A 12,571-nucleotide genomic window follows, 5' to 3' on the forward strand; every position below is an offset into this window, starting at 1 on the left:
TATTTATACACTGATCAGATTAAAACAATGTTTTCTGAACTTTTTCTTCTTTATATAACCGGAGGAAAAAGATCCCATTAAATAGTTTTCTCTGTCTTCAGAAGAAACCCAGCAAGTTGTGTTTTAATGGTACTTTGAGTGAAGGAGGACTTGAGCTGACCTAAAGCCCTCCTGCTCCAGTGAACCTCTCTGGCTTTGTGAGCGAAGCAGGCTGTAAAAAAACAAAACAGTAAAATTCTTGAACAAATACTGAAATGTAATTGACTGAAACAGACCGTGCCTGAAGAAGAAAAACTTCCCGTGTATAAACAAATGTTTTAAAATAGCTGTAATAATAGAAGAGTGACTCACTGCTCTGTCATCTCCCTGCGTAGAAACTACGGTGTCCCCTGTTGTGCATTCTTGTGGATTACTCAATTTCGCTGACATAATTGATTGTGACTGGGCATTTTCCAATATACTGTTGACATACTGCATGCAGATGACATGAGTACTCTGCAGTGATGCAAGCTAGGGCGGCACGGTTGTCATGAAAACAATCCCATAACCGTCGGGAGCTTGTTGGTTAGATCCAGTGTCCAGGCTGTATCTCACATTTTATTCAGTCTGAGTCAAAGCAGAACATTTGACTTTGTTTAAATAGTTTTGATTCACAGTGATTGATTGTAATCAGAACCAGCACTGATAAACAAAAGCCACATAACTAACTGATAAATATCTTCTTTAATGGACGGAGATGATATCAGGGTCCGATCTGTGTTTTAGTAAATACTTCACAGACTTAAGTTCGTCACCCGTGTTCTTGCACTGATTAGGAATTTAAAACCAAAAATCCACTTCCTGTAACTAAGGACTAACTGTACTTGATACTAGAACTTATAAAGAAAGAGCTAAATACAAGTAACAACACTTTAAACTCTCTAGTTCTGCTCAGATTTCCATGCATGAGGAGCTTCATCTTTGAATGAACGCTTGCACTTTGATATCATCTACCTTCTCACTAAGCACAACCTGCTCTGTAGCAGAGACAGACATAAAGTATATTCAGGTATTGTGGCGTCGCAAGTATTTTAGACCTGACTGAATTAACCCGACCCATACAGTCTACCCATAGTAGACTTTGTGCTAACATTTATTATTGTGATAATGTCTGAGCGTCTGGGGAGTTGTATCATTAAGTGGAATTAATGTGTTTATTATTGTCTTTATGCTAGGCGGGATAATACTCAGTACAAAATGAGCACTAAGGAAGCGAAAGCAGGCTTTTCACACCCAATAGCTGGTCTGTTAGTAACACATGCAGGTTAAAAGGTGACCGACAGAGAACATACCATTCATTAAACTGACTGGCCGTTGAGAAAGCCAGAGAGGTTGCGTGTTTTGGGAATTCTCCAGATCGGCTCATTCCCTGTAATACTCAACAACACTGGACAGATGACTAAACAGTTTGACAGACCTGTTGTTTTATCTTCTGCTGAGGAATTTACCTCCCAGCTACTCAACACATCAGTATGTTACACTATTAGCCCAACTGGACCCATTTCTGTTCAAGAACTATCAATCAACAGTGGTGGCGTCGTTTTAACATTTTAAAGTTTGCATATTTTAGAGATGAGATAAGGCTTACTGGGGAGTAGGGCTGTCCAAATTTGCCAAATATTTTGTTTGAATATTCTTTCTGAGAAAACTCATATGTTTGAACTATTCAAATATCTATTTTTGCGCATTATGTCCATGACACCGTGTCCTAACTGGTCGCGAAAAGCCAGCTAAAAGCCCACAAGACAATATTCCCACTAAGGTGTTTACATGGCTAATGCAAATTAATATTCCACTAATAACTCTGTGTACATGCAGCCGTGCACAATCCGATTAACGTAACTGGTGGCGAACACAGCCTCCCTCTTTTATTCCTTCAACCACTTTCTTGAAAAGGTCGGCGTTGTGATATTTGCTGTTATCCAAAAACCTGTTGATATCCAAGTCTTTCATAACGTTTAGAAGTAGGTGTGTTTCTCCTTCTTTTCTTTTGTGCATGCATCTCTGCAAACTGTCCGCTAGTTGTTGTTGTTTTTCAACGCACAGAGCTGTAAACAGACAAGAGGTTGTGTGTCGCAAACTGCCGTAAAAAAAACCAACTCATATTGTGAATGTTCTGAATAATATCAGCATATCACACGTCTTAATCTGAAAATGCTCTTTTCAGAATATCCAACAGGATATGCTGTTTACATGACCCATATCAGATTCAGAATATTCATATTCATATATTCGTATACATATATTATATTCCACTATCATGATAGTGGAATATTAGTGTGCATTTAAACATCACATCCTTTGTTTTTTTGTGCATCCGTGGAGTGTGTGTTGGAGTCTGAGTTGTGGTGGAGGCTGGTCGTTTGTTGGCGTTACCGAACTCCATTTCTATCTGAACATTAGCTCTGGTTGCACACCGTTAGCCCTGCAAGCGGAGCTGAAGAGAGTAAACTCGCGAGCGTGCATGATGTCACATCCGTTGGATTTTCCCAGAAAAAACGTGGCCGGGTTCTTCACATTAAAAGCCGTCTACAGGCTGATAGAGGAAACCCAGAAAGTCAAATTTTGTAGGTTACAATCTGTTCACATATTGACAATAAAAAAACGTTAAAAAAATGTTTATACATGTAAAAACGTACATACCGTCCCTTTAAGATCAAGATTAGGTTTACTTAGTCAATGTTCAGAAGACGTAGGCTTCTTTTTCCTGTGTAACGCCTACACCATGTACTTGTTCCTTCTTACAAACTCAAATAAATTAGTGGGTCTTCCATGTGAGTGGCAGCATCAAGTTAAGATGTTCTTCTGTGGAACCTCTGAGGAAATAACAGTTACATACATACCAGTTTGTTTACAGGAAATTATTAGCAAAGTGGGCTTTACTTAGAAGGCAACGTGTATTGCAAAGAAATCAATAATAATACATTATAAAATAATGATAAAACAGACAGACATGGGTCTGAAATTCACTTTTTCCACTTCCTGCCACTGTGGCAGACAAGTATTTTTTTTTTGGTCTGCCACTCAGAAATTTGATCTGCCACTTTTGAAATCTATGCTAAATGAAGGAATAACATTTTAGATCTGATGTCATTCAATGTTCGATATAGTTTACATGAAAAACATTATAATCATGGTAAATTACAGTGTTTGAAATACACCGTAGCTTCCGGGGAGCCCTATTTTTCAGGGGAGGGAGGGTAGTGTATACAGTCCTGTACTTTACTTTGTTATTCTCATCTGTAGTGGTTATTTGCATAAAACAAACTTAATTGATTATTTAAATATTTGCTTTAAAAATCTTGTAATTAGTAGCTTTAATGTTGTATTATAAGCTGTTTTGAGCTAGTTTTAGGAAGTTAAACAGGTCATAATTCCCTCTCTATTATCTATTGTATATTACTGTGAAAACATCTCTTTCAAACAACTGGACTTATTCAAGTTTCTCGCCAAAAACTACGTTTCATGAGATCATGATAACGTAATTTTACTGAGCAGAGTTTGAACGCCTCTTAATAATAACTCAATGGCACCTCCGTTAACGTTAATAGCTCCGTTATTTATCCAAGCAGGACTGTGCTGCCCACCAGCTGCTAACAGCTGACGTTACTAACTCTCCTCCTGGCCATTTCAACACAGATTTGTTGTTCTCAGTGTCGTGTTATCAGGAAAAATAGGGTGCATCCCCTCAGGTTTAGTAGCGCCACGCTCTTGAGCGCCTTTTTTTTTTCTCTGCGTGCGTGCGTATGCGTCATTGTGCATGCGTATCTGTCAGAAAGCATCAATAACAGGAATCGATAGTCACGGAGGCATGACACGCCAAGGAATCAGACAACTACGGTTCTCTATTCCCATCACTAGCGGGTGACCTGACGATTTTATCCGCCACTGCCAACAATTTACCGGCATTTGGCGCGTGGCGCGTGCTAATTTCAGACTCTGCTTTCAGGGAACAAACTGATTCATGCGAACCAATAAATGTCTTCTTACATAAGACATCCTGAGTAAAATGTCATTACTTCTCTTTTCTGCCAAACTCAGACGCCCACTGAAGCGAGATCAGACATATGAACACCACAGGATGGACTCAACAAGAAGTCAAAGTTTGCAACACACCGATTACCTTTTAAGCAACTCTCTGTGAAACCTATTCAACGTTACTGTATCGTGAATGACAGAGCAGTTAGGCGTATATAATATGAGTATTAAAACTGGGGGCTGATTGTGTGAAAACAAACAAACTTTAAAATGTTTCTATGGAAATATGAAAAAAGAATCTGTTGAAATAGAGCAAAACGTACGACTGACGTGTTCGAAGTGTTCCAGTTGGCCAACTTGTGTCACAACACGTCTCTTTTTCAACATGTTTGCATGCAAATGTTTTGGGGAACAAACAGAGATAGAGGACAAACTCGTCTTTTTTAAAATTACTTTTAAAGTTTATTCAAAGAAAAAAACCTCCAGGAAAATACACGACTTCCTGTCATACACACAGAGAAAGGACATAAGTTAGAGTAGCATGGCAGAAACAGCAGAGGAAAAAACACATCGCCGTCACACATCCAAGCCTGCAGGGGAACGTTACTGCAATGTCTCCACGTTGAAGCAGCGCTATGTGAATACCTGAAATGAACAACACGTGTGTTCTTTATTGTTTTGTAAGTAGGTTGTTAAGTTGGGTAAGGGGGGGGGGGAAGACAAAAACAATTTAAAATATCCAATAAAAACTAGGCTCAAAAACAAATGCATTAAACATAAATATGGTGATGCACATTAGTGTAACAAAACATTGCCTCTGTAAACATTTTCTCCACCTAAGGTGAGCGTAATAATATTAAACCACCGCAGTCGCATATTGTTACGTGTACATAGACTTACAGAAACAACAGAAACTATCGTTAAGCTTCCCGACGAGGTCTAAAACTTAAGAATACACAATGCTTCAAGTGATTTTTCTTTTCTTTTCTTTTTATAAAGGATTTCCAAGTAGTGGTTTTCATAACAATACATGTTTTAAATGCTGCCCTCTTGGCACTTTGTTCCAATTTACCAGTTTTTCTCATCAGATATAGACTCTCAATCTATTTTAGCCCATTAAGAATATCAATAATAACCACAATTGTTTCCATGAAGTCGATACAGCCACTCATCAAGGCCTTGATGCAATAAGAGACACACATACTGGGTATTACTGCACACACAGACCTCAGACGACACAGCGTTGGGGGGGTCCAAACGGCTTTTCTTTAAGAGGGGAGGGAAAAGTTTTACTGAGTGACCGACGGTAACCTTTTCACATGTCAAAAACACTGTGTGATTGTTATCGTCAGGGGGAAAAACACACCCAAGGTAAACTTGTTTGCGACCCGACATGTTTGGACAGGAAATGAGAGCACAAAGTGGACTCTCCTTTGCCCCGTTGTTTCAGTGAGTCACTGTGGAAATGGAGGAAAATCCAGCTCAGCCTGACAAGAGATCAATGCTGCAGTTTGCTGCCCAGTCTTTCACATATACAGACAACTTAAATAACAGCTGGAGCAGGAAGGGAGGGCGGGGGGGAGGGGAGCACAAAATAGAGATTCCTTCCCAAAAAAAGTGGGTTTCCGTCTCCAGTTTCAGCCGAAAAGTTCTGCTCCGTGTTGCTCGTTGTGTGACACTTCATCACAGTAACACTGAAATCCAGAGTGTTGTATTGATAACGTCCTCGTTTGATGTACGCCAGAAAAAACCCTCCCCAGCTCTGACGCACACTCTCAGCGTTTGCTTAGATTCTCACAGCTGTGGAAAGGTTTTGCGAATCCAGAAAATATCTACACCTGACGTCGAGGCTCGCTCGCTCCGCCGCCGCTAACTCGAAATTGAACATCTAAGGATTGATCACTTGTGACAAGATACAAAGCAAATAAACATCATCTCATGCCTTTGGACCACCACACAGTAATACGTTTCTTTCTACATTCTTGACACTTAGTGCGTTGCATTCATACAAATGACATAAATGAAAAAAAGTGATTTGAAATAACGAAATGGAAAAAAACGCCTTCCAGAAAAAAGCCTGCTGACCATGCGTTTACCTCTCTGCCGCATAAAATCCAATTCGTCGATGACACTTAACTCTCCTTAACCGCCTCGCACACACACACACACACACACACTGAACTTTCTCCTCTACTTAATCATCTTTTTTTATATCTTACTATTCACAGCAGTTCACAAGTTGAGAGCCGTTAGCTGACCTCCCTACCCGAGATGAGGAAGGTGGTCATGTTTGACTGGTGGGGGGAAAAACATGACCACTGACACTATCTGGAAGATTCAATGAACTCTTTATTGTACATAGACACCTTAAATGTTTTTTGGACCACACCCACGTCACTTTCTTCTTCGACAAACACACCTTCTGTGGGGTTCAGAGTAAAAGCAAGCAAACTGTGGGTGGATGTGCATAAATCTTAAAAAACAAGGTAAAAGACATGTTTTACTCCACATAGTTACACTTATCTTCAAGGAATAATAATAGTAATAATTCAAAAAATACTATTCTGAAATCCATCTGCTTCAGCATCTTTCTCTCTCGCTCTCTCTCTCTCTCTCTCTCTCCATCATCCCCCCTTTTTTTTTTTAAAGCACCTGTCCAAACAACACAATACTTCAACGACACACACACACCCACCTGTCGAGTCCCATCAATCAGACTTCCAGTAGAACCTCAAATATTAGGCCAAATATTAGTCCCACCGGCTCCGGGGGTTTTACAATTCACCCCCGGCTGATAGTCTCCACCTCTAACCAGCATGTCAGCAGTAATTGGACCAAACAGAAGTACATTTACACACACTACTGCAGTATTAATACAACAAACTCCCACCCCACCGGCCCCATGAAACGCTCAGAAGACAGGTCGGAGGGCGGGAACATGGGGCAGAGGGGGAACTCTCTTACAAGAGGCAGACCTGCAGAAGGTAGTAGCAGTAGTAGTAGTAGTAGTAGTAATAATAGTGGTAGCAGTACTAGTAGGTAGAAGACCTCAAGCTTACTGACCAGCCCGGAGCACGGAAATGATGCAGAGGTCAGAAAAAAAGAATCGATCCCATCGCGACGTGATGAGCACCAAGAAAAACGGAGAGAGGGGAAACAAAAAGTAGTTTGGCCCCTTTTCTTAAATTCACATTTAATTAATTTCTTTCATATATTAATTAATCATTGATTTCATCACTTCAGGTTGGCGCCGACTGCGTGACATCTTGACCGGGTCGTCGCTGCGTCCCCGGACGGCCCCGGAGCTCCGATGCAGCGAGGCTGCAGCTGCAGAGGAAAGGTGAAAGTCATTGTTGTTGTTGTTGTTGTCGACTGCCTCAAAAAAAGGGGCCGGTTGGGTTGTTGACTTTGTTCTCTTTTTGGTTGTCCGAGGGCTGACGGGACATCGACGGTGGGTTCTGAGATCCAGTGTTAGCGAGGATGGAGGACAATGAGGAGGAGGAAGAGGGCAGGGCGTGGACCTCTACCAGCTGAGCAGGTTGCTTCGGCCCAGAGTCATGAAGTACACCTGGCTGGAGCCTCCAGACCGAACGGAGGCGAAGAACACCTGAAGAGGAGACACGGACAGACAGATGGACATTTCACTAGAAGGTACAATCACACAAGAAAACAGTTATTCGTCTAAATACTAACCATATTCTTATCAAGCTTTTTTTTGTTATAAATCCTGATAATAGATTTTTGTCCATATTTTCCTACATAATTCACTAAATCAGTAAAACTAAGTTTATTAACGTGTTTTTATGCCACTAATTTCTTTAACACAACTTCCGTTGACTTCCGGGAGACTCGTGGGTACCCATAGAACCCATTTTCATTCACATATCTGGAGGTCAGAGGTCAAGGGACCCCTTTGAAACTGGCCATAACAGTTTTTCCTCACTAAAATTTAGCACAAATTTAGAGCGTTATTTAACCTCCTTCTTGACCAGCTAGTATGACATGATTGGTACCGACGGATTCATCAGGTTTTTTAGTTTCTTATGATACCAGTATCTTCACTCTAGCTTTAAAACTGAGCCCGCTGCAACATACAAATCGTAAGTTGCGTTAAAGAAATTAGTGGCGTTAAAACAAATTTGCATTAACGCAATTTTTTAGCTAAATAATTCACTAAATTAGTAAAACTATCAGTTTATTGTAGTACACAAGACAGATAGACAACTTGCTTTTGAGAGAAAAAAAACGTACACAAGTTTATGTATATTAATGTTTTTATGACCTCATGTGTCTCTTGAAAAGAAATGTGGATCTCAACGAGGATGATTAAACCCCCGCGACAACGTAGTCGTAGTTTGTTGTTCTCAATGTCGCATCATCAGCGAAAAAATAGGGTTGATAGTGAGTATACTGCATTTCAAACACATTTTCTATCGTCCCCAGGACCGCTGACTGGACCGAGAATTTTGGCATCGACTTGGTACCGAAGTATCTCGTGACATCACTAATGTCATGTAATTTAGAGATATGTAGGGGGATATGGAAGATATGTAATTTACCATTCCCATCATGGATTGGATCAGGGGAAATAGGTTAAAAATGTGGAGAATGCAAAACAATTGCATTTTCAATATTGGTCAGGATAATTACAATTAGATAACTTCCGTAGAGCGTTAAATCCTAATTCAATCAATCAATCAGAACGGTAGAACGTTTTGGTGGACTAACGGATTGATTAGTAAATTTAATTAAAAGAATCTGTCAAATGAATTCATATTAACTGAATGCAGTCATGTCAAAGGACCTTTTTTATATTACATAATAATATTAACTTATTTATATAGTACCTTTAAAAACAGTTTACAAAGTGCTTTGACAGACGAAGGAAAGTAAAAGCAGGACAAGGTAATATAACAGAAAGCCAAACAAAAGCACGACAAAAGTAGGAAAATTGAAACAGATAAAACGGTACAATAGATACAAACAATAAAAATAAACATATTAATTAAATACAAATTAAAAAGCAATAAAACTTATAGATAAAAATGACATTGCCCACTAATGATTGAATTTTCCTAAAAATGTAAAACTTCTTAGCTGAACAAACATCATGGATAGATTAGTCAAACTAGTCGACTCAGAAAGGGCATCCTTCAAAATGTTTCTGGAGAGAAACTTCAGTCCTCAAAAGCTTACATCATTTCCCGTACAAGCACCGCTACAGACCCACAGAGAGAAGAACAAACTTCATCTCTCAGTCTTTACTTCTCGTTAGTCCACACAGGCCAGCGGAGTTGAATAAAGTAAAGAGAGAAGAGAAACCAGAGCCGTCTGAAGTTCCTCTGAATCAGCGGAGGCTGAGCAAACAGAAAGTGACTTCTGGAGGACCGTGGGGAGTTTTACTGATCGCTACATCCGACATGTTTGAGGCTCTGCGTGGGAATCGGTGTGTGTTTCTGTGAGGTTTGGATGGTTAATAAGCCTCACAATAATAGAAGTTGAAGGTGCTCCTTTTGTTGCGTATAGCTATTTTCATGTTGAACAAAGAAGAACAGCAGCTTTATCTTAAAATCTATAATCTGATTCACGTTGAATGGCGAGGGGATGTGAGAACGGGCTCCACGGCGTCCTCTCAAATGTCCTGCAGGGATTTCTGACAGCGGAGTCAAACATTGGGGGATAAAAACTCCTCTTTTGTAGTGAATGGTTTCAACTTTAACATGTGAAACTGCTCACGTGTGAGCAGTTTCATATTTTCATATTTTCTTTCTACCCAACTACACCCGCCAAATGTATCACTGCGCAGAAGGAAGCGTGCCTCTATATTATCGATACTGATAGCTCACGTTACAGCTCAGCCGAGGACGACGCCATTAATATTTACATCTCGTGCTGTCACAAGCCTTTTGTCCATGAGTAGATGCATGCTTCCTTCTGCACATGATAAGGTTTAGGAGGTCATGATTTTAGATTTTTTGAATAGGCATTCAAATTATAAAAAATCAAATAGTCTATGCGACTATCGTCTTATTTTGACCGTCGCAGGCGCCACCTGGTAGTAACGTTACTACCGGTAAAACGTGTGTGCGCGGTGCTGCTTTTGATTTTGGGTTGAGCTGTCCCTTTAAGGTATTGATCTATTGATCCCAGTACTGATTTGATCAGATCAGGATGTGTTGTTGGAGGTCTCACCTTGTCGTTTCTTTCACAGAGGAACTTGAGTCTCTGGGCTCTCTTGTGCATGAAGACGCCGTCCAGATGCCCGGTCTCCACCGAGCGGATCTCTATGGCCTTCTCTCCCCAACCCATGATCTGGTTGGAACGGATGTAGGCTGCAGAAAGAGGGATTTAAATGAACCCATATACTGATTGCTCCAAAGCCTTTCAGGTGTGTGTGTTTCCTCTGCAGCTACAGAGCAAATGATCAATGTGAGCAGCTTATGGAGGTGAAAGACAATAACTGTGTGCACATGTTAGCTAATGATTTATCACTAATCAGCAGTTCATCATGAAGAATTTGATCCATCAGGAATATATACCAACTACGTGCAAAGTTACATATTAGAGGAAGTAACAAACAAATTCATTATCATACCATGAAAATCATCATTTTAAAGTGGCAATCCTTCATATTTCAGTCCTGCTTGATTTAATATTTGAATTTGAGTCAAAACAAACAAAGGTTTTCTGCTGCGTTCACAACGGAGGCTAAGCACATTGTTTGTTAGCAGAAGGCTAAACTATTAGCAACCCTTTCTCTCCGTCTCTGAAACGCTTCTCCGATATTGTCCGACTCTCTTTCTGACTGACGTTACTGAAGGATAGTTAACTATAGACATCCAAAGACTTTTACGCCCTTAATTTATCTTGACAGCGCCGCCGTTGGCCACCGGCTAATCTGTTCCCGTTGGTTAAAGGGACTGTTTGTAACTTTTTACACGTATAAATCTACCGGGTCGGTTTCCCATGCGCGCTCGCATATGTGTGCTCGCGTGTGTCTCCGCTGTTCAGACTCAGACTCCAACACAAACTACAGTGAAGCACCAAAACCTCTTGGTTGTATCTAGTGAAGCCCGTCTGTTAAACAGTGTTGGCCGCGGTCGGAGGACGCGGGGGAGACCGTAGCTTTGGTCTCCAGGACCGGAGTCTCTGCTCCTCTGCCTGCCTTGCACTCACACACCGTGCTCCTTCTCGCTCTCTCTCTCCACCTCTCACGTGCATGCTGCTCACTCCACACTGCAGAAGAGTTAGTTTAGCTCTGAGAATATCTAGTGAATGTTCAGTGGACGTTTGTGCAGAAATAACTGCTGCAGCTCCTCCAGACCAACAGAGGTTTCCCGTGTCTTGTGAAGTGACGGGGCTCCGCAGAGAGAAACGTTATCGTCTCCGACCGGGTGCCAGTGTCTCCCTCCGGCACCCGGTCGGAGACGATAACGTTTCTCTTCCTGCTTCAGCGCCAACACTAGGATCAGCAGTGATTCATGGAGAGACCTTCGTCTGGTCAGCTAACATTACTGCCAAGCAGCTGAAATATAGTGATATTGTGCTTTTAGCTGACGTGTGTCTCCTCACTGTGTTGAGCGATGCTCCTTCATGTCTATGTAGAACGAGCACGAGCAACAGGACGCTGACTTTCATTGACTTAACGGACACAGGTGTCGCTGTTAACAAGACATTCTGATTCTTACAAACAGTCCCTTTAATGTTAACTTTCTCAACTACCACTGGTGATCCTGGAGAGTGAGTGACAGCACATGTTGAGAGAAACTAGGATTTTCTTCAGCCGTTGTTAAAAAACAAGCCAACAATACTTGCTAGCCAGCGTTAACTAACGTGTTCAGAGAATTATTCTGCCTTCACTAAACGCTCCGCCAACTAAACACGCCATCATGTTCACTAACAGAAAAGAGGTCTATTGAGCAGCTTTAAATGAATATCTTGGGGATTGCCACTTTAACTGTCGTCATTGTTCTAGTGTTGCTTATCTAGGTCAGTGGTTCTAAACCTGAGGGTCTTGTCCTCTCGGAGCGGTCACAAGAGAACTCTTAAGGTGGTGACGCAGGTGAGGAACAAAATAAGAATATGTTCTCCTACAAACAAAGTTCTCCTACACAAAACTAATTTGTATTCCTCTCTGCCTTTTCTAATCTTTTCAGATGTATCTCAGAGAGGGAAGAATCACTCTTTAGTGGAACTCATTGATGAGTACATGATGTGAAGACGGGCACCTTGCAAGTAGACATCACTTCATATTAGGGAGATGTGAGGCAAACAGTTTGAGAACCACTGATCTCGATAAATGTGTGAGTGAATACTGTAAGTTGTGTGTGTGTGTGTGTGTGTGTGTGTGTGCGTGTGTGTGTGTGTGTTTGTGTAACTGACTCACCCACTGAGGTTGGCATCTCCCCCCACTGCAGCACCACATCCTTGGTGATGCGTCCATAGGTGTTGACGTAAACGCCCTCGTCCTCGTAGCACACCAGCAGCTCGATGCCGTCCGTGTTGGGCAGGATGATGATGGCGTGAGACTGGATATGGGTCTGGATCTGCACAG

General features: G+C 41.3%; 1 protein-coding gene and 1 long non-coding RNA gene across 7 annotated transcripts in view; one reads left to right on the top strand and one right to left on the bottom strand.

Moving 5' to 3' along the window:
- Positions 1-6,346: 6,346 nt before the first annotated feature.
- LOC141781911 (mitogen-activated protein kinase kinase kinase kinase 4-like) overlaps positions 6,347-12,571 on the bottom strand; it is a 117,540-nt gene continuing 111,315 nt past the window's right edge. For all 5 annotated transcript variants that reach the window (XM_074657887.1, XM_074657884.1, XM_074657886.1 and 2 more), the window contains 3 exons: positions 12,404-12,563; positions 10,210-10,349; positions 6,347-7,624 (listed from right to left, as the gene is read on the bottom strand). In XM_074657887.1, the coding sequence (XP_074513988.1) occupies positions 7,541-7,624; positions 10,210-10,349; positions 12,404-12,563 (384 nt within the window). In that variant the 3' untranslated portion in view covers positions 6,347-7,540. The remainder of the gene's footprint in view (positions 7,625-10,209; positions 10,350-12,403; positions 12,564-12,571) is intronic.
- LOC141781917 (uncharacterized) lies at positions 7,525-12,569 on the top strand. Of its 2 annotated transcripts, none has more exons than XR_012596979.1 (5): positions 7,525-7,668; positions 10,229-10,405; positions 11,993-12,079; positions 12,174-12,318; positions 12,435-12,569. It is a non-coding gene; the product is annotated as an uncharacterized LOC141781917 (long non-coding RNA). The 2 variants fall into 2 exon arrangements; XR_012596980.1 differs by having other exon boundaries at positions 12,174-12,279; positions 12,435-12,546.

This window comes from Sebastes fasciatus, chromosome 14 (assembly GCF_043250625.1).
Source record: "Sebastes fasciatus isolate fSebFas1 chromosome 14, fSebFas1.pri, whole genome shotgun sequence".
NCBI lineage: Eukaryota > Metazoa > Chordata > Actinopteri > Perciformes > Sebastidae > Sebastes > Sebastes fasciatus.